A 22,971-nucleotide genomic window follows, 5' to 3' on the forward strand; every position below is an offset into this window, starting at 1 on the left:
ATAGCCACTGGGACATCATCTGGTTTGTGTCTTGTTTTTGAAGCTTTGAGCGTCTGCTGTTGCCATCTTAGCTTTTTGGAAACCTTGGTTTGGGGTGGCAGTGAGGATTATTATCACTTTGGACACCAGTGGGGACTGTAATTTACAAAAAAACCCATTGAGTATGGCTGTAATAGCGATTAAGATCATGAGCGCTTTGGCTTTTTTTCAGGACATAGATCAGGGCATCTAAGGAGTCATTTTTTCCTGTTGACTTCTATACATTCAGACATTTGAAACCACAGCAGTCCCCCCGGCCATTAAAAAACAGATTTAAAGCATGCTCACTTTGGCTTTATTTTCAGACCAGTAAGTTATGAAGACTCGCAGCTTCAGGTTGAGTCTGCCTTGCATCACAGAACAGCAAGACTGGGCCATACAGGAAATGAGAGGGTAATGATATTAGAAACGCATGCTGCTGCTTGGGACAGCTGGCAAGAATATAAGACATTGCTGAGCTGAATTTGGCTTTGTCGCGTTGCAGAAGCTTCCTGTCACGTTGAGAGCTTTGAAGTTTCCTCAGAAGCCACCATGCTTGCTCTTTTTTCTTTGGGTAACCTCCATGTGCAAATTTCTGATCTCTAAATTTCCAAGAAGCTCAAGTAGGAAAAGCCAAAACAATACAAGCAATTTACAAAACAAACCCACCGATGTAATATGTGTGGAAGAGGACCAAGGGCAGCCTCGTCAGATAAGGCTTCCTAGTTATTATTGGTTGTATTTGTCAGTCTCCAACAGTGCAGTCCCAAAAGATATAAACACAGACAAGGTAACGAGAAAGACAAAACGAGAATCTGAGAAAACACTCAGGAAGATTGAATAAAGGACAGAAAGCAAAACCAAAGTGATAAAAGCCAGCCAGGGAGAAACAGATAAAGACAGAAATGAAGGTGCAGCAGACAAATGTAGAAGAACAAAGAGCAGGAGGGTTGGAGATCAACATTCAGAAGGTGTTTGCCTGAGAGAGTGGAAACAGTGCAGCAGTGATGGATTGTGTTTACTCCTCGTCTGTCCCCAGCTTTATTCTTTTAGACTCTCCTTTCTACTCCTTTTCTCTTATGTCCTCCAAACTTCTCCTCTCCTGTCTTTAGTCACTCTTTTTGTCCTACTCTACTCAACGCCTGTCTGCACTAGTCTCCACAATCTTTCGCTTCTCTCTTGTTTGTCTGTTCTTCTAAAGGAATTTGATATAAATTATATTTTGTGTACACTTTCATTTAGAATTGGCTGCAATTAGAGCCATTTTCCATTAGTACCTGCTCAGGTTGGCTCGGTTCGGCCCGACACTCATTTTAGAGTTTTCTATTAGGTCATAGTACCTGGCACAAGGTACTTTTTTTTTTAGTGCCTACTCAACAGGATTTCCAAGCAATCCAAATGTCCCCGAGTCTGACTAAAAGCCACAAACCGAGCAGCAGGTATAAAATGGCCTCAACTGCCACTGTAGCTGCCGTCATAGGCAACTCTCGCATTTAAGTTCATTTTATTAGATATGTAAGGTTGAAACAATTAGTAGTTGACATATTAAGAAATAAATCAATAGTAATTCATGTTTTGTTCATTGGATTTATATGTTTAAATGTGTTATTTTTGCTAATTGTGCAATTAGATAGGAACCTTTTCTATAGTTCAGTCTGTTGTTGCTAAGAGGGTATTTTTTGGCTGGCACACTCAGCAAGCTAATTGAGAGACGAGCCACGAGGTTTGCACGTCCACAGTAAGTAAATAAAAGAGTGCCTTTTTTGGACCTCCCCACGATGTAAGGATTAAAGTTTTATTCCCTTGGAGTGAGGCCAATGAGGTAAATGTTTTCTTTTGTTTATTTTCGTTGTATGTAAATACGCTAGTGTTGCGTGATATTCTCGTGCAATTACCGCAGTGTGAGGTGTAATGTGTATTTTATTGATTGTTTTGTTGGAATGTTTCGCCATATATAATGCTTAAGGGCTTTATTAAGAATATTCATTTAAGTTTGTATTTCTTTTTAGTTCTGACGGCATTGTATCAGCTGTGGTTGGACATCATTACATGTTAAGGCATGTCGAAGAATCCTCCTGTCCGAAATAAATGTCAGTTAAAACATAAAGAACAAGTTGAGCTTTATTACGACTCGAGGGGAGTAACAGCCACCTTTGTTTTAGTGTTCATGTCGCGTACAAATGATGTCAGTTTGGCTACATTGCTATAGTGGTCGTGTCCAAATTCATGGGCTGCATCCTCCTGAGGACCCGGCCTTCGCGGTCTACGTGGGCCAGGTCCTCAGAAGGTCGGGTAGGCCGGAAGTAAACGGCCGTGAAATTGGACGGTCCAGCCTTCAGATCTGCGTCACCGCTGTCTCGGTGGAGTTTAATAAACTCGGCCGTCTGCTTCTTGCTATCTAAAATATAACAGGACACTGGCGTAAATTCTCGACCGTCTCATACTTCTGTTTAATCAGTTTTCTGTTTGACGTTTAGTCAGCTGTGTAAAAACCAAGGAGGAACCCACCCGGGGGATTAATAAAGTTTTATTTTATCTAATCTAATCTAATAACTTTCTCAGCCAAACCGATTTACTCACGAACAAACAAAACACTGAAAAAAGCCCAACAATAACATTTTTAGGTTGTCTAAGTGACTTATATATTACGTTTAACCCGAGCAGCAAAAGTCCGCGGTGATCTGAAAATGATGTGCCGGGAGTTGTGCCGTTCTCGGCCGCATCAGTAACCCTCGAGCTCCCGGCTAGCTGTCGAGCTGGTGGGTAGCAGACGCCTCTGAAAACGTCGAAGCACTTTTGCAAATATGGGATATCTTGATAAACCGAGCAGATATTTGATGTTTACACAGCTACTTTCTCGCCTGAAAATATGTTAAAAGTTTATTTTGTGACCCAGAAAGATTAGTAAGAGTAATTTTAAAACTTAGTAGCGGCCGCCATTGTTGGAAACTGGAGTTTGGCTGGGCCGCGCTATGAATTCTGGGATATGGTAGGCCATGAAGGACACACCCAACCCATCCTTCAAATTCGGGAAAAGGAGCACGCATTTGTCGGCTGCATTCGGAGGAGTCTACGAATTTGGACAGCCTTCGGCGCGTCGCTGTGACGTAATCGGTCTACAAATGCGGCCTCAGGAGGATGCAGCTCATGAATTTGGACACGACCAGTGAGTTAAACACATTCATCGGTACTCAATTGTAATGGAAAACGAGCCGTACTGCCTCACGTTGTGTCGAGCAGGTCCGAGTAGGTACTAATAGAAAAAGGGCTTTAGTGAGGCAACCAAGCATCCCTTGGTGACCATGGTATCTAAGGATGTTGCTGAGACTGGACACTGCCCCATCCTTATGTATCCAGCAATACCCCAGCCCAGTGTAAAAACAATTGAATCAGCGGTTTTCACATAGACTCCTTTTATAATTGGATATAAATTTGAAACATTTTCAGCTCAAGAAAGAGGAGAAAAATAAATTTTGGTATTTATGGTGGTTTTTACCCTTCAGCTATAAAAGGCTCGTGGCTATAGTCATCACCCCACCAGGCAGGCAGTTTGGACACCCAAGTTTGTGAATGCAATAACTCGAGAAAGTAGGATTAAAATTGCTACCATAGGTGTTACCACTAAGATAACTTGGACAAATTAGAATCACAGTGAACTTTAAGTCGACCTCAAGGTCAAGGTGTCTCTACTAAGAGGCTGAAGGGCGGCACTGGCGGCCACCAGTATTTTTCAATACTAAGGTTGAAGGAATTGTTTGGGGGGAATAGATCAATTACTAAAATAATCTATGGCTGCAGCCCTGCTGACAGTTGGAGGACGGCTTCTTCCTCTGCTGTGTGAAGTTGCTAATAAATCTGCAAAGTCATCAGTTACTTTCACTGGCAAGTAGTATGAAAATAAAATGCTCCAACACAAGAACAAAGATATGACTGTATGGCTGAGTTATTTTTATGTATGATATATTTATTTTTTTAGGTTTTTTTCAAACTTGCCTATTGCACTGGCAGTTTTACTGTACTGAAGAAAACAAACCACTGAAACATAGTATCTATACTCACACTAAAATGACAATTGCCTGGTATTATACCTGCCAAAAAACACCGTGTCTGGTTGTTACAGTGGATATTTAAGGCTTTAGAGACTGTGTATGGCGTAACAGAGTGCTGGCCTCTGCTGTCAGTTAAATAAACTGTGTAGTGTATGTGTTATAGTGGTGTTGAAGCAGGTCAGTGGTTTTCTCTGCATTTATGCAAAGTTGTTTCCCATTGCTCCTGTAGTGAGTCTTGCAACAATTTTTTGCACCTGATTTAGCGAGGGGAACTTAACAGGCCAGTTCACCTTAAAATCAAATGTGTGTTTTCCCCTTTGGCCTGTAATGATGTTTATTCCTCTGGATTTTCTTTGTGAGGGTGTAAATATACAGCCTGCAGGCCCAGTCCAACAAACAGTCCAGTGTGACCCACTGGATGGTGAAGTCATTCATAGTTTAGTAACATGCACTCCTCGTCCTGTCTCTAAGTGTAGTTCAGGGAAGGTTAAAATTATTAAATATGATCATCTGATCATTTTTACAAACACCCAAAGTAAAGATAAAAATTGTTATTAAAACGGAGTATTCCCTGACTATAGTTGCAAGTTGCTCGTGGTTGCTAACAGACGCTAGGTGAAATTGATCGCTAAGCCCCAGTCATGTAGGTCTAGAGACCAGTCAGTGACCCCACTGGTCAGGCATTGTTAGGGAGTAAGTGGTTGCTGGGTGAAATGGGTCACAAAGATGTATCCAGTGGTGCACTGAGAGAAATCCTTGCAATTACATGCTCTGAAGTAGATTTCTGTGGTTGCCAGTCATTGTTTGAAAACACTTGCAGAGTACTCGCTAAGTGGTGGATGATATAGCTTCAAAACTACATTACGCTGTTTCAAGTGAGTAATTTCTGCTGACTTAGAAAAACTGTTGCCCAGTGCATTCACATGTTTATTTTCTGGGGTTGCACATCACCAGCTGCTAGCATCTCCTTCATAGGCTGGTGTGTTTTGTTTTTTGCTTAAATGGTGAAACAAGTTTGTCGTTTCCACTTTATGCAGGAAGCGTTTTCCTGCATCAAAAACCTTTAAAAGTAGAGGTAGTCTGCAGAGTAGTAGCAGCAGCAGTAGTAGTCTGTCTGTAGACTGTAGTCTGCAGTAACGCACAATTTTCCCTTTGAAGGTGACCATTGTCTATTTCCTGTCGTAACCGGTTGACAACTGTTCTCTATGCGATTGAGGCCTTAGCTAGCATCTTTTAGTTGGTGGGTGTAACTTAAGTGTGGTAGTAGAAAAAATAGATTTTAGAAAACTATTCATTTATGTGACTAAATCACTCATGATGTCTGAAGACAGATATTTTTATCTAAATGCCAAGCGTCTTTCAATTCTGTTATAGTTAAGAGAAGGCAGACATTTTTACAGCTGGTATCTCCTAGACGGGGCAATTTTTCCCAACTGCTCCCTTATTCGTCAGGGTTTGCCACAGTGTGTAGCTTCATATATATTTGATTTGGCAGATTTTTAGGTTGGATGCCCTTCCTGATGAATGCCCAAAGGGATTTATGCCTCCTCCCGGGATCGAACCAGAGATCCTTTGCTTGTTAGGCAAGATTAGATCAAAGATTTTATCGATGAAAGTGATATCTGCCATGGAGACTCCAATGCTCTTTACAACTGTACAAGTTCTGTCATGTCTTTGAGTTTCTTTAGAACTTTGAGAATATAGCCCTCATAAAATCATGAAATAGTGGAGTTGTAGTTCTAGATTGCTTCTTTATGTTGCTAATCATTTAACAGGTTGAAGCACCAAAGCAGGGAAAGGACTTAGAAGTTAACTGCCTTTACCTGTGCCTTCAATAGGATATATCTTTGTTGTTGTAAAACAAAATTAAATGCAGTACTTTACTGTGTTTAAAAGGATGCAAATAATTTGCCCATGTGTGCTTCTTTATAAACCCATTAAGCTTTCTAAATCTGTCCTCTTAAAGAAAACTATTTCCCTCTTACTTACTCTCTCTTGTCCCTTTGAAGCTAGGTAGCAAGAGTTTCAGTTAAACAAGCATACGTTACAAAAACCAACATGAAGTCATATGGAAGAAAAATGGGAATTAACAGGAAAGAGGTAAAGATTAGATGTTATTGAAAAGTGGAGGCGATATAGGTATAAAGGAATGTAGTGGGAGAGGGTGGAGGGAAAAGTCCAATGACGGGAATGATTTGAGCAAGGAACACCAGATTGCACAGAGAAGGGAGAAGGTCAGGGGGAGCAAGCAAAGCACTGTAATGTAGGATAATGAGATGAGAGCATCCAAAAGAAAAGCTGAAGTCTCTGCAGGCATAAACGGCCATAGCCACCCTGTGGACAAGCGAATGGGTGGAGGGAGGGGAAAGAGATAAAGAGATGGAGAATGACAGCAGTGGAACATGAAATGAAGCTGAGGGTGGTGGAGACAGAAGAGGGGCTGAGATAATGATGGTAAGGGCAGAAAAAGCAGGGAAGAGAAGAAGAAAATTGAAGAAGGGAAGAAGCTTAGGAAAAGAGAGATGGTTGGTTTTTGGGCAAATGATAAATCTAACACACAAGCAAAAAAGAAGGAAGAAGGCAGATGAGATCGAATGGAGAGAGATCACAAATGAAGAAGAAATGCTAGAATGGAGGCAGAAAGAAGATGGCAAGAAAAAAACAGGCAAAAGAAGTGTGGAGGGGACAGAAACTTAAATATGGATGGGAGACAAGTAAATGTGCCTACATACATGCTGTTTATTTTGTATCTGCAACCAAGACACATTAGTTTAAACCTAATAAGACGTCATCCCTGAAAGATTCCTCCTTCATCCAGTTTTTTCACATTTCTCCATCATTGCCCCAGTCTTCACCTCTTTCCTGCTCACTCTCTGTTTGCACACTGATGTAGAGCTAAGCTGCTTCTTGTCCAGGCTCTGCAGACTCCAGTATTCATAGGCTGCCTGTTTGACCTCATTTAACCCATCAAACAAATTGGGGGCATCTCTCTCTCCGTGAATGGCTGCTGTTGCTGTGCTGCCCAGCAGGAGGGGGGTTGGTTACACAGGGGGTCAACTGGAGAGGGAGGGTTTGTTTGACTGTAGGAATGAGCTGCCCTGATCTTAGTACTTGGCACTAAGATGCACAAATGGAGCAAACTTGAAATCAGGTGAGTCTAAGATTAAAAAAAAAAACCACTCATTAACAACAACCTCCTTTCATTAATGTTGAATATTAGGCGTTGCAGATGATGTGGTAAAAATAGAAAAAGAGCTTATTAGGACAGCCACATTTAACATAATGAGGTTGTTGTGGTTTTGTCAATAACACATTAGTTATGCTTGGCGTTAAGAGACAAGGTATGGTACAACACCATGCTAACCTTGTACAACACAGTAGGTCAATCAAAATCTAAATTTCAGATTTAGTTAAAAACAACTACACAATTACAAGTTCAGTGTGTTTTTGCACTTGCTGTTAGGAGGAGTCACTTTTGCATCTGGTTGCTGGTTTTTAAATTGAGAGGAACATTGCTTTTAAATGTGATTTGAGTGCACTGTTCAAACGGTGACATACTGAAGGAACAGTTTTGAGACTAATGGAGACGCACAGACTTACACAGAAGAATTGACCAGTACGTGTATGTATGTGTGCTAAAACCGTGAGATTTGGAAGGTTCATCTCCGTGTCAAACTGGGATAAATATGTTTACCAAACTAACTTGTAGACTTATAACATGGTTTTAGCCTCGATGAGGTCACTCAGTCCCAATAGGTGTCAGGCAGGCAGGCCTAGAGCCTGGTTAGCGACCATTTGGATGGAAATGCATAGTCACAGTCAATGTTGTGAAATTGATCACAAATAGGTGTACAGCGCTGCACTGAAAACTTGCTTGTGGTTACTTTAGGTTGGTAGGTTGCCGTGCTTGGCCGTAGTTTTATAGAAGACACCAACTTGACTGCAAACTGTTCATCAAGTGGTCATGAGACTGTGAAGTGCAATGCAAATCAGAAACAGAGAATTTTCACCTGAACGTAAAAGCTTCCCTTTTGAAATGTGTTGGTTGCAGCTGCAAGGACATGTTCCACTTGACCAAATTTCATTACAGCTCAGAGAGTACAGTAGTGAGTGTTTGCAAACAAATCACCATTTTACATTCAAACCACTGCAATTTGTTTGTGACCAAAGAAATTACAATCAGTTTTTTAGTGCAGCACACTCTTTACAGGTGATTTCACCCAGCGTCAGCATCTTTTTACAACCTGAAGAGTCGCCCTCTGCTGGTCATTACAAGCAAAGCCAACTTTCAGGCACTTCTCACCAGCTTTATTTTTCAAACCAAGTAGCTGTAGCCATCTTTCGTTTACAGACTTTGATCTATGACTATGTCATAATGCCATACAGTTTTCATTATTATTGGACAGCACATGTATGGACATTAGTGGGGCTCATAATGCACTCTGCACAAAATCACATGGAATACATTTATATGATAAGAAATAGTAAAACACTGAAAAAAGGTTGATTTAAAAAATGATTACAATATATATATTTTGCAGATATACTGGATTCAAGTTAAGTAGCATCAATATTGACGTTCGGTACCATAAGATAGCAGTGCATATCGAGGCCACCCCAGCTGTTTCTAGCAGCAGTTGTCTAGCTTCCCCCAAGAATCCTTTTCTCCGTTGCAGATATTGCTGTGATGACATGCTCAGTAACTGGCTGCTGTTGTGCCAGCAGGCACGCACACTTTCAGGGGAGGGGAAGGGAAACCAAGATGGTGTAACAAACAGGAGAGAAATTTAAATTTGAATACAGCTTCACGCATTTCTCTCTGCAAACAAAACTTGCAAATCAGTGAGGGGGAAAAGCGCAACCTCAAACAGAGGAGGGAGCTAGAAGGAGAACAAGGTTGGCCCAAATGAGATTAAACCAGAGAGCTGTGGAGACATGAGAGAAACGGTTGCAAAGAGGGGTGGAGGACAGAAAAAGAGTGAGAGATTTTGGTAACAGAGATGACAAGCAGAAAGATGTGGGGAAATGGACCATGCTGTGAAGACAGGAAAAGAAAGGGGATAGAGGCTAAAAGAATTAAGTTAATGAGGGAAAGAAGAGAAGGATGTAGAATGGGGAAATGGGGGGGAAAGATATGTCTGTATGAATTAATAGTGAAGACTTGCAGGTGTACAGTTCATATGAAAGTTGTGCTTCAGTTTCACGAGAAGCTTATCTGAAATTTTGCTTTATTTAAACATCACATAACCATAACATCCAGTTACAGCTATTTGTGGCTGTCTGACGTTTTGATTTTCATTCAGTCGTTTCCTGTATAGGAAAAACAAGTCAGCTTTGTTCTATTTTTAGCTGTCCTCCAGGAAAATATGGCAACATTTGACAAAGAATTGCCTTTTGAGCTAAATACTAAATACAGTGGAGACTATTTAAATGCGTCAGGTGGGACGACACACCAGAACAAGACCCGATGAAGGCAGAGTAACTCATCAGTCATAGCTTCTTTTTAAAGGCATTAGTGCAGCATTTCAGTTAATGCTCAATGGATAATGTGTCACATTTGACGGCAGTCTGTTTGATTCACTCCGATGGCAACAAATGAAGTTGTCACGGAGCCAATTTGATGATGGCCTTTGAGTTTTTCTCTGCAGCAGCTCATCTTTGTGCCTTCTGCCTTTGATCCTGGCCCATTGGGTGCAAAACAATATAAGCAAATGGATCAAGTGATGGCAAAGTGGCAAGACAAAGTATGGAAATGACACTGTAACCATTCACACACACACACGGGGGGTGGGGGTGACTTAATCCTGTCTCTCCTGCTGGCCCCCAGGCCCCTTCTTACCAAGCAGGCACATTCAGCACATTTCACAGTCTACCCCTTAATCCCTTTAGGAGGCTCCATTACATGTCAACTGTGGCCCACTGCTTACACCAGAGACTGTGTGCATCTTCTTGCATATAGCGAGTGTGTGTCTGCATGTATCGCAGTATGGGAAATGTTGATCTTATTAAGTCATTTAGGCAAGCGCTTAATTGTACAGCAGCTCTTTTCAGAGAGTGACCTCTGGGGAATGAGTTGGTGCTTAATATAATTAATCATACCTGTACCTGCTGAATGATACAAATTAGTTTTATTTTACTTTGCTATAATAGCATTAGTATTGTAAGTGATGCGTAGTTATCCTTTTACCGAAGGACCTAAATGAAGAGTTAATCTTCACAGGGCAGTTTGATCATTTATTTTTTGCAGTGGAATTTCCCATATATCACATTTAAATGGGCAAGTATCACTGGTTCATATTTATGGGGAACATATAGGAAAGAGGAATGCAGAGAGACCCTGCTGTGATGTAGGGCAGTTACTTCAGAGGCAATGCTCATGTACCAGCTGCTACAACATTGCATGGAGTGGAACATTTAGCTTTTTTCACTTAGCCTTATTGATATCGCCAGGAGGAGGACTGGGTCAAAGCCTGTCCTCCTGTGCTTTTCAGGCAGTGCAGGGGTGATTTTCATCAGCAGGAGAATTGTTTGTGTAAGACTAGCTTCCCTGCCATCAGGAGCTTTCATTGCACTCATAGTAATGTGACAGATTGTCTCCTTCAAAATGCTTGGACACAAAGTGAAGGTCCTTTTTCATCAGATTAAAGACTTTTATGTTGAGAGCAAAGATTGTTCCACCAGCACAGATGTCTAACTTAGCGTTTTCCTTTGCAGTGGATAGAAAGTCTAGCAGGAATACTGCGCAAATATTAGCATCATTTTATTATTCTCAATGGATGGGCTACTGTCATCAATCTGAACTGCTTAACCACTTTATGGTCGGTGAATATAGCCTATGCCAGTGTTTATAGGGCGAGGGGCAGGGTTAGAGGTGGAGAGGTCGCCACATCCAATCCCACATCCACACTTATGGCCAGCTCAGAGTCACAAAATTAACCTAACAAGCATGTCTCCAGGCTGTGTGGGGTAACCAGCTCCTATGGGGAGTACATGTAAATTCTGCACAGAAAGGCCTCGGCCAAGTGGGAGGTTCCAGTTTTTTCTAATGGCTTAACTGTTGGTTCTAGATGTTATTCTGCCACCTATCGATGACAGCTGCATTTTTTAAATTCCAAATATAAAAGTTAAAGCTATACGTTGTGTATTTGTTCATGGTTTTTGTGTATATGTTTTATATTTTTTCCTTTTTGTACTTGTGCACACTGTGCTTCTGTATCATACTCTGACATCTCCTATCAGAGTGCTTTGCAGTGATGCTAGTCTCTTCCAGCTGCCTGCAGCTTACAACTGATATCCCCATGTGCAATAACTGGATCACTGACCGAGTTCAAGACGTGTTTGAGTGGTGGAAGCAGCTTTCCAAGTCCCTAGGATGTAACATAGATGCCCCATTTGGCAGGTAGTTTCATTCAAATGGGCATACAGGACCATTGCACACATGCTTAGCACAGCTGGTCCCAGTAAGAATGAAACCTCTCGTACCAGCAGCATTAATGTCTATCACGAGGACCACAAAACCAGCTGGTGTCCCCCTATAAACCTCCAGCCTTTCCTGCCATACCGTGAACCTGCTCTCTGTGAATTTGACCCACTGAAACAAACATGCGCACATCCTCAGGGCACTACTAACCCAGCAAGTATTTTTAAGGATCCCCAGGATTTATTACCTAACTATGTAATGGCATCACTGTCTCCACATTGTCCCATATCTTTGCTGTACAACAATGCCTTGTTACTTGGCAACTAACATAAAGCAAAGGCTCATAGTGATATATCAGTGATAAGTTCAAATTAGCATAGTGCCATTCCAGCTTTTTATTCAGGTACAAAATATATGTGCCAGACCTAAATTCACTGCCTGACCTTGGCGCTTTTCCCCCCCATAGATTGTGTGTTTCACATCTGCGTGTGTGCGTGTGTGTTCATTGGGTGAGTACATCCTTCAGTGGTCGATTTTCGAGGCGTTCTGTAATGCATTTTAAAAGGCCGGACCCTAAAGCTGTCAGCCCTGGAGGGAGAATGACAGAAACAAGTTGGGAAACACCAGAGAACACACTGTCTGGGTTCATCCTCCCCAAGGATTTTACCTCACAGCTCTCAATATCCTAATCTTGTCTCCTTGCTACAGTAAATATGATGTCAAAAGAATAGATACACATAGGCCTTCTGGGTACTCCGCTGCAGTGAGGACGCAGGGTTCTCGTTTTGGTTTGTTGATGATGTAACAGTGGTACATTTCACAATTAAGTAATCATTTGGAGAATAGGACAGAATGTCAAAGTTGAGGTTGAGTAACTTTCAGTAGACATGAAGAATACGAAATGAGGACGCGCTCTTGGAGCTACTTAATGCCAAATCTCTCAGCAACCTGTTCGAGGGCAGTTAAATGTTGAGGCTTTTTGTTCTGTTGCTCCGTTGAAGAGGACCTGTTATTATGCTCTCTATTTTCTGTACTGCGCAAAGGTCTTGAGTCACATCTCATTGTTTTGTTTTGATTTGTATTTTGCTAGGAAAATGGCAACTATGTGTGAATAAATGAGACATGCAAGCAAAAATGGAAATGCAGTATATAAGGCAGAAGCAAGCAAGCATTCTGTTCATCTGGGCGTAGCATTTTGTGGGAGAAATGTTTCACGGATCACATTAACTCAGTGGACTGACACATCAAATTCACCAGGGAGGATATGAAAAGTCTCAGGTTAGCCTTCTTAGACTGTGAGATTTCCATAAGTAATGGGGGACATCTAAGCGCTGACATGTACCGTAAACCTACACATATCTAAGGTTTGACTCTCATCATCCACTGGAGCACAAACTGGGTGTCATCAGGACGCTACAACACAGAGCAAACACCATCCCCACAGACAGAGCAGCCAGGGAAGCAGAAGAACAGCACATCAAGAGGGCCCTGAGTAAATGTGGTTATCCCAGCTGGACTTTTGTCAAAGCTGGAAAGGCACCTAAAGAAAGCTCCAGCCGATCCAGGAGAGAAGGACAACCGCTGCCCAAGCGAAAACCTGTAGTGATCCCATATGTGTCAGGAGTATCGGAGCAGTTGAGATACATTTTTTGTAAACACCAGGTCTCTGTGGCTTTCAAACCCCAAAACACGCTGCACCAAGAATTGGTCCACCCCAAGGATCGAGTCCCCCAACACAAACAAAGTAACATAGTGTACGTTGTTAAGTGCCAGGAGGATTGCCAGGATTTATACATCGGGGAAACCAAACAACCTCTGGCGAAGCGGATGGCACAACACAGAAGAGCTCGTCAGGCCAGGACGCCGCAGTCTATTTACACCTACAGGCCAGTGGACACTCTTTCAAGGATGAGGACACAGTGACAGGGAGGAACGCTGGTTTGAGCGCGGAGTCAAGGAGGCAATATACGTGAAAAGGGAAAGACCATCTCTGAATCGAGGAGGGGGCCTAAGGGTACATCTGTGACCATCTTACAATGCTGTGATTGTAGCCATTCCCCAACTCTCTGTGAATGGTACTCATGGCCATTGATCAGTGGGTTTTGGTCAGTGGGCTTTGATCAGTGGTTGTTGATCAATGGTCATGAGAAGTTGCATAATTAAGATTAAGGAACTGACCTCCCAGCCCATTGTCCCTTCAGTGGGCTGGTTTCAGTCATTATGCAAATGTACTGTTTATAAGATTGGGGAAACCTGCAGTCAGCTGAGACTGAAGAAGTCGCTTGGATGAGTGACGAAACGTTTCTCCCACAAAACGCTGCATCCAGATGAACAGAATCAACTTTTGGAGATTTACTTACCTAGATGATTGAGCATACATCAAGAAGTTTGGAAGTCATGCAGTATTTAGTATGATAATTTTTACTAACTCTGGGAGAACCTTAGGTTAAAAATATGAAGCTGGGAAAGAGCAAAACAGGCCCCATTTATGTAATCTGTTGGTACAACAACAACCTTTCATATACTGTAAGTGATAAATAGATAATCAAGCTACACTTGTCATACTTTTCTACAAATTTAGTACCAAAAATGTCCACATGACTTTCACTAAATAATGCAGTCATTGACAAAGTTTGATTCAAATCAGGCTTAATTGCCTCAAAACAAGTAAAATGGCTCAAACATTACACGTATTAAGTGTAGCAATGCATCAGTCAGGCAAATGTACGGATAGTTATTAAGCAGAAACACTACATCTGTCTCTGATTCTCTTTGGTGCTGTCTGTTAGAAAAGTAAACCTATCTGGTTTCTGGCTGCTTTTCCTTAACATTTTTTTTCCTTGTAGCTCTGCATGTAAATGGAGGCAGTGGAGGGAAATGATTATCATAAAGAGTCCAATTTTATCTGTGAACGCGGCTGACTGTTTCCCCGGTGGGTCGTTTGGCTCCTGTTCCTGCTTGATGGCATCAGCAGCAAGATTGCCAATAAAAGTTTGTCAAGGGCCTCGGTGCACCCAGCCAACAGGCCACGGATAGATGGAAAGGTTTATGACGGCTGAGTACATGCACAGTGCAACTTTCACAACCTGACACAAAAAAAAAGTCAGTCGGGTGCAGAAGGTAAAGGCAAATCTCTCCATAGGAATTGCTAATATAGGCGTGCCATTATCACTGCGTGAAGAAACAGCTTTTCAGCTCCACATACGCCCACAGTTCTGTAAGTGATCCCCAGCAGTTAACCGGCTGTTTACACACCGTGCACGGTGAAACAACACTGCCATCATTTTCTGCTAGTGTCATAGGTTTCCTAAAGCGTACAGTGTACCTGCTTGAAATTATAGTTTTATTTGGTGTTTTAAAAATAAACCAGTATGACTGTAAAATATTAATGTGTGTAGAAGAGGCATAGAATAGCAAAGTTGCCCTTAATAGTCTTTATTGTTGTGGAAGGTAAAAGTCACATTTACAGTGTGCAACGTCTCTGAAGAAAGCTTTCAAACACACAGAACAAACATGGTTCAGTTGTACAGTTTCTCCCTCCCCTCTAAGTACTTAAGTTGCTACTTGTACTGTGAGACAATCTTAAATCTGCACACATTTATAAGTGTTGCTCAGCTGGGTCTCAGTTTATTTTGTCAGCCGTCCTCCTTTACTTTGTAGTGTGTGTGTTTGGTTTGAGATAATTCAGTCTGTTTGATAAAAAATCCCACCAGTACTGGTTGGACAGCATCTGCCCTCAGATGAGATGTGATAGTCTTGTTCTGGGTGTGGTCCCGTCTATACCAGCCTACTTTTTCATCTTTCTTTTCCTCTCTGCCTCTTTCATCCCTTCTCAGCCTTCTGAGTAAATTTTCTTCATTTCCTTTCATGCAATTCATATCTTGTTCATATGCAGGCCTATTTTGCATCGGCTTGACGGCGTCATTCCCACTCTCCCTCCCCTTGTCTCTATTTGTTTCATGTTTAACTCCACAGTTTGACCTCCAAGTCTTCTGTACAGTGTCCCCCTGGCTGCTTAAGTATTCTGCAAACACCAGCATGTGTTATTGCTCCCTCTTACTTTGTGAGACAGCAGGAATTTTCCATAGATCTGGTCTCTCTATAAAACTGTTCAGCCCTGACAGATTGTGTTGATGAATCAGCCTCCGTCTGCCCTGTGCTGAACCACTTCTCTCAGTGGCACTGCTGTCTACTAGTTATATAAAGGCCTCTTTGGGCATTTGTCCCACAACTGTCCTCCATGAGTGAAATACACATTGCAAAACTGGAAATTGAAATTTTTTACAGGCCTGGCATTCTTGAACCATTTTCTTTTTACTGGCAACATGTTTGCCATTCACACTTTACTAAGGTGCTGCAGTGAGATCCGATTTGAGTCGCTCCATATCAGCTCACCCAGACCTCCCAGTTTCTGTTGATTATTGTGGAAACTTCTGTTAAGTTCATAGGATTTCTTTGGTGCAAATACTCCATGAACTTCATTGATTTATTAATTAATTTATTGACTCTGTGATGATATTTTTTCCACCTCCTATAAGCACACATGTTCAATAATCATGTTTTTTTGATTAACTGTTTTAACTTTGCACGATTTTATATTCTGAATGTTGTGTAATTGGCTTACTGTGCTCAGATCAGCCAATAAACACGTACCAGTTCAATTTGAATGGACCAGTAGGTGGAAGCTCTACACCTGGAAGACAAGAGAAAAAGAACAGCAGCAGTGCCACTTATCATGGCATGTAACAGTGAATGATAGTTTTCGTATATGACTGTAACCATGCAGATGCTATTATTAACCCTCCACAATGTACAATATGAGGTTAAAAAAAAAAGAAAGAGCAAAGCACAACACTTCATTTTTGTTATACAGCATTTTTAATGTAGCTTACCATAAGTAGTGGGCATATCAACTGAAAATATAATATTGTATTAAGTCCTTACATTTACTGTATCTTTTCAACTCAGACCATAAGCTCTACAATATTTTCCACTTTGTTTGTTTTCTTCTATGTTAGTTTAACCTGTGTCTCCTGACTCTTCAAACGTGTCTTCCTTACACGCAGCCAAGATTTTGGCCATAGACTGTATAAGACATGGATGTAGGTAGCATGATCACTCACTGGTTTCTCAAGGCTCCGTTTGAAGCCTGGAGATGAGCGTTTCCACAGTCGCCATCTTGGTTGCAAAAAGCAGACATGATCAGTGTCGCCTCAAGAATTATTTCTTTTCTTTTTTTTCCTCTTTATTTATAAAGTTTTGCACATGTAATTTGACATATCAGGTCCAATGCAGCAAGTACCAACCGATATAAAGACATATATCAAAACAAATTATGCCTTTAAAATTCGGATGATAACAATAAAACAGAAAAAAGAAAAAAGGAAGAAAAAAAAACAACAACAACCCACGCACAGAAAACAACAAAAAACAAACAAACAAAAAAAATTTATTTAAAAAATCAACTCCCTCCCAAAACCATAACAAAAGGGAACCCTGTGGTACAAAAGTTCAGTCTGTTGTAAGTGTTTTCAATGAATTAAAGTAAATGATAAAAGGCTGCCACATCTGTGAGAACTTATTAACATTTCCTCTGAGTCTAAATTTTATTTTCTCCATTTTTAAAAAGAACATAACATCTTCCAGCCAAAGTGATCGGGCTGGAGGGTGAGAAGCTTTCCAAGACAGCAAAATGCGACGCCGTGCCAGCAGTGAAAAAGCGATAATATCCAGTTGCTTATGACTAAGGTTCAGGGTGGCGTCCTCAGAAACACCAAAAATGGCAACTAGTGGACATGGTTTGAGAGTAATGCTCAAAACATGAGAGAGCACTTCAGAGTAAAAAGTCCAGTATAATTGAAGTGACGGGCAGGCAAAAAACATATGAGTTAAATCACAGGGGGAGGTGTTGCATCTGTTGCACAGGTCAGGAATGCTGGGGTATATTTTAGATAATCTAGATGTTGAGAAGTGTAATTTGTATACCGTCTTAAACTGAATAAGGGACAGTCTTGCACATGAGGCTGAAGAATGAATTCTGTCAATTACTTTGTCCCAGTAACCTTCAACAAACTGAAGACCCAGTTCCTGTTCCCAACTCGAGGCAATTTTCTTGGTTGAGTAATTGCCCGATGCCATAATTAAAGTATATATTTGTGATATTAGAGCCTTACTGTGAGGCTTCAACTGGAATAAGTCTTCCCACCAAGGCTTGAGAGGCTGATTTGGAAACTCTGGCAAGATAGAAGATGCACAGTGTCTTATTTGAAAGTAGCAGAACAAATGATACAAGGGCAAATCATACAAAGAACAAAGGTCACTAAAGCTGAGAAAAATGTTATCTTTGAAGAAGTCATAAAAACATTCGATACCTTTTCTTGCCCATATACGGAAGGAGGAGTCCACCAGGGACGGGGGGAAGAGGTGGTTTTTGCAGATTGGGGTCAGAGCAGAAGCAGAGACAGAATTGACGTGACGCCGGAATTGATACCATATTTTTAGAGAGCCAATTAGAACAGGGGTTGTCTGTGAATCGTAACAGGGAAACGGGAAGGGATGAAAATAATAGTGCTGGGAGTGAGGAAGAGAAACATGATTGAGCCTCAAGGCAACACCAAGACGCCTGAGGATCAGGCAGCCAATAGGTATACTTCTGAATGTTGGCTGCCCAATAATAAAACATCAAGTTGGGCAGAGCAAGACCCCCACTGAGCTTACCCTGTTGTAGTGAGGACATACTAATCCTGGGGGTCTTATTTGCCCATATAAATGATGAAATCATTTGATTCACAGATTTGAAAAAGGACTTAGGTAGAAACAATGGGATACACTGAAAAAGATAGAGGAATTTAGGTAGGATATTCATTTTTATAATATTAATCCTGCCAAGAAGTGATACAGGAAGATTTGCCCACCTTTGAAAAGCCAACCTTACATAGGTCAGCAAAGGGTTAAGATTTGCTATTCGCAAAGCTTTAAATGAACTGGTAATATGCACTCCTAGATATCTAAAACCTGAAGAAGCTAAATGGAAATTAAAATCTGTCTGTCTAAGCTCTTTTACAACTGGGTTTATAAGAAAACATTCACTTTTTTGTATATTAATCTTATACCCAGAGAAAGAGCCAAAACTCAGAAGTATTTTCATTATAGAGGAAATACTTGAATTGTTGGATTTGTAACATATAGTAATAAGTCATCTGCATACAGAGCAACCCTATATTCCGTACCACCACGAATAACCCCTTGAAACAGAGGCGACGTTCTGAGAGTCACAGAGATAGGCTCTATTGCTAAAGTGAAAAGTAAAGGTGAGAGTGGGCAACCTTGACGTGTACCACGTGATAGAGTAAAATACTCAGAATTCACATCATTAGTACAAACAGATGCCAGTGGCGTAGTATATAAAAGATGAATCCAAGATATAAAACTGTCACCAAAACCAAATTTCCTCAAGACTGCAAAAAGATACCCCCATTCCACTCGATCGAATGCTTTTTCAGCATCCAGTGAGATCACCACCTCAGGGACAGTGCTATGATTTTTGGAGTATATTATATTAAGAAGGGACCGTATATTAAATAAGGAATGTCTTCCTTTAATAAAGCCTGTCTGTTCGTCTGATATAATAGAAGGGAGAAATCTTTCCAAACGGGTTGCTAGCAGTTTGGATAAGATTTTAAAGTCTACATTAAGAAGGCTTATTGGTCGATAGGAGCCACAACAGGTAGGATCCTTTCCTTCTTTATGCAGTAATGAGACCGAAGCCTGTCTTAGTGTCTGAGGGAGAGAATTATTTAAGAATTATTTCTTAGGGGTTCCCATATGGGGGGGCACTAAAATATTGGGGTGGCACACCAAAAACAGAATTTCGTGTTTTATTATGCAGTTGTCAGATATAGGTTTCTTAAAAAATATGGAAAAGAGAGAGACAAAGGAATTATAAGCCTAGTTAATTTCCTGCTATTAAAGTAGATAATGGATAGATATGAAAACCAAATAAGATTTTGAAGCAGTAATAACTAACAAGTTCATGTTTCAACTCATTGTAGGGTGTCTTCTTCTCTTGTGTTAATGTTTATTAGAGTTATTACCAACCACTCGAGGTTGGTAATAACTGTTATTGACATGTGGTGGTTTTCAGATAGAATGCAGGTTTTTAGGCACTTATGCATTGGCTTAATTTTTTCAACCCAGAAGCTACATCCATGTTTAATGTTGCCTTACAAAAATGGCTGTTGGAAAAAATTTTTTAAAGTAGCTTAATTAAAAATCAGGCAGGGCACGAGATTGAACTTGTGTGCATAAAGCCGTGCACACCAAAACATGTCTGACTTCCTAGTGTCAGTTATATGTGGACATACAACATGATGTAAAACTATTGCAAGGCAGATTAAATTTATTATGACTCTTATAATAAAATATATAAAGAGGCTACATTTGGCTCCTCCCTGCCACAGGAGGTCACCTCAGTGGGTTGCATGTTTGATTTAGCAGAGTTTTACACTGAATACCCTTACTGACGCAACCCCCAAAGAGGATTTGTAATTGTACTATTTTAATTGCATAAAAGAGAAAATTAGAGTAAAAAATAAATCGCTTTCACTCTTTACTTTGACTATTGAAAGGCCATAACATCGTCATTCACTGGCATTCCTGCAACACTACACCACTTTCCCCCCCACACTCCCACCACAACCACCCACCCGTTCTGCAGGTGTGCTTCTGTTCTCACAGCTGGATCTGTGTCCTTTAGATGACCATATTAAGAATATCCCATCTCACTGACATCAAGCAGAAACAAAAGCAAAATAAAGGTCCTGTGCAATTTAGAATGGAAACAAAAGCCATCTTCTTTCTGTTCTATTCAAATATGATGTGAAATGTGTAAGATAGTTTATTAGAATGTCAACTGACCGCAGATGAAAGTAAACGCCTGCTGCTGGAAAAAGGTCTTTTCAGTAGATGTTGTCGTCTCAGTCGCTGCTGAGCTGACTCACAACATCCACAGTGGCATTTTCAGCTTTCAGCATTTACTGGTATTCAGTTAGTTCAGCAGTAGAATAACCTTAGTTTCCTTTTATCTCTTTGATTGGCAAGCTGAGAAAAGAACAAGCGCTGCAGCAAGGGCTTCTGAGCCTTCATCTGTCAAACTAGCAGCAGAACTTGTGTAATCTCCAAACGAACACATGTCCATTTCTCTGCATCAGTCTGTAGAAATTAGACGCCAGTCATGATAATAGAAATCTAGACTGTGTCCTATGCCCTGCAAGGTTTTCTCCCTAGAGATATCGGTATTTCTCTCAAACTGTAGCACAGTTTGAAGGGAGGTTTTGCATATATTAAGATTTCTGTATTCTCCAAAAATCTGCTCAGCTCTGTGGCCGTCATTTAGCACTCATGTCTCTCCCAGTATCCAACATTCTGCATTTGTTTGGTCGTTGGCAGTTGTTTTATGCTTGTGTTTGTCAGGTTTTTGAGTCGAACATTTAGCCGGGCAAATGAATGAAGTGTATATGTTTAACGTGAACCCTTTCTCTCACACTCTCTAGGTTTTCAAACTGAAGGCAGTCCAGCTAGCTGAGAAGCTGCTTCCTGCCTTCAACACCCCCACTGGTATCCCCTGGGCCATGGTCAACCTTAAGAGGTTAGTGACACTACCACTAAAAACCATCCCATCATCTGTTAGGTTCTCTTAAACGCTGAAATGAGTATGAAATAAATTCCACACGGTCAGAAATGCCAGTTTTCTTTTGAGACTACACAAGATTTAACAGATTTCACCAGAATACTAATGAAGAGTTTACAGATATAAGTTTGCTTTACTGAACTACAGTTGTGGTTGGAAGTTTACATCCACTCATCACGAGCACGAATGTCATGGTCACGTGTTTTATTGATTACTTTGAAGTGTTCTTTTTCTAGGGCAGCATACATCTCTAATGAATTTAAAAAACAAGAATAAAGCACATACATTTGAATTCGTTTTGGATCATCTCTAATTGACACATGTAACCTCACTAATATCTGGTTAAAAACCACTCTGGAAGTTGAATCTTGACCAGATAGCCATCAACAAGTTTGTGGCATAATTCTGTCTGGATATTTGACACTCTTCTTGGCAGAATGGGTGGAGTTAAATGGTTGGTGTCTTGGCACTGACCCGTCATTTAAGCGTAGTCCAAACATTTTCAATATGGTTGAGTTTGGGGCTTTAGAAACACCACTCCAGAAGCTTGATGGAGTAATTTGTTAACAACTACAGACACTGAGCATCAGTTCAAACAACTAAATACGTGTTACTTAGATGTGTCACCACTTTGTCTGAAAGAAGAGCTAGACTTTCACCCTCAGATCAGAGGAAATTAGTTAAGATGTTCAAGGAACAACCTAGAAGCTATGAAGACTCAAGCCTGTCATGACCTGGAATACCAACGTCAAAGTTCAGAGGGAAGCCAGTTTATCACCTTCAGCTGAGAGGGTGTTCTGATAGGACAATAATCCCAAGCAAGCATTAGCACGCACTGGTTCTGGAATGGATAAAGCAGGCTAATAATAAACTTCTCGCCTTCCCTATTGAGCACCCGATTGAACACTTAAAATCCAGGGAAACCATTTAATTTAATCTTATGTTTTATTGATATATTTTTCCCTTTGTAAGGTGACCTTGGGCTTTAGAAAGGTGCCCTCAAATAAAATGTATTATTATAATTATTATTATTATTATTAATTTAAACCTTGATAAATTGATAAATAACTCTCAATTACATTACATTTTTGATTCCTGAAAGTAGCCACCCTTTGCTTTGACAGCGCTGCAAACCCTTGGCCTTCTCTCAGTGAGCTTCATGATGTAGCCACCTGAAATGGTTTATACATAATGGTTATACACTAGACTTTTTAGTCTCCCTGTCTCTCGGTTTAGGTCAGCTTTGCTGTGATTTACAGTTCCTTGCAGACAGAAGGTTTGACCAGCAGGTAGACGGTGCTCACAGCCAGAGCTGTGTGTCTATGTTAACTGTATTAGCAATATCCCCTGTGAGCGATATCATACAGATGTAAGAGTAGAAAAAATACTGTCTGACACTGAGTATTTAGTGCAGTGTTTTATCAGAAACAGAATCAGAAAGGGTTTTATTGCCAAATGTTGAGCAGGTTTACAACATTAGGAAATTGCTACGGTGCTTCAGTGCAAATATACTGTCATAAATTACGCTAAAATAGACATGAAAATAAAAATAAGAATAAGAATTAAAAGTGCTAAGTAGATAGATACCGTATTTCCCGGACTACAGAGCGCACCTGAATATTAGCCGCACAAGCTAAAATCAGGGGAAAATCCTGTTTTGTACATACATTAGCCGCACCTGACTAAAAGCCACAGGTGTTTCAATGTTGACTTTTCATATGTAAGAGAATATGCACAAAGGGAATTGTCAGGAGAGAGATGGCTGTTTGGAGACACACCCCTTTTATTAATATTTT

At 40.7% G+C, this 22,971-nt stretch overlaps 1 protein-coding gene across 5 annotated transcripts in view; it reads left to right on the forward strand.

Moving 5' to 3' along the window:
• Positions 1 to 22,971, forward strand: part of man1a2 (mannosidase, alpha, class 1A, member 2) — a 138,078-nt gene that overhangs the window by 84,007 nt on the left and 31,100 nt on the right. For all 5 annotated transcript variants that reach the window (XM_005745265.2, XM_005745268.2, XM_005745266.2 and 2 more), the window contains exon 7: positions 21,039 to 21,133. In XM_005745265.2, coding sequence (XP_005745322.1) covers positions 21,039 to 21,133 — 95 coding nt within the window. The remainder of the gene's footprint in view (positions 1 to 21,038; positions 21,134 to 22,971) is intronic.

Source organism: Pundamilia nyererei, unplaced genomic scaffold (genome assembly GCF_000239375.1).
Source record: "Pundamilia nyererei isolate P.nyererei 1_Seehausen unplaced genomic scaffold, PunNye1.0 scaffold00157, whole genome shotgun sequence".
Taxonomy (NCBI): domain Eukaryota; kingdom Metazoa; phylum Chordata; class Actinopteri; order Cichliformes; family Cichlidae; genus Pundamilia; species Pundamilia nyererei.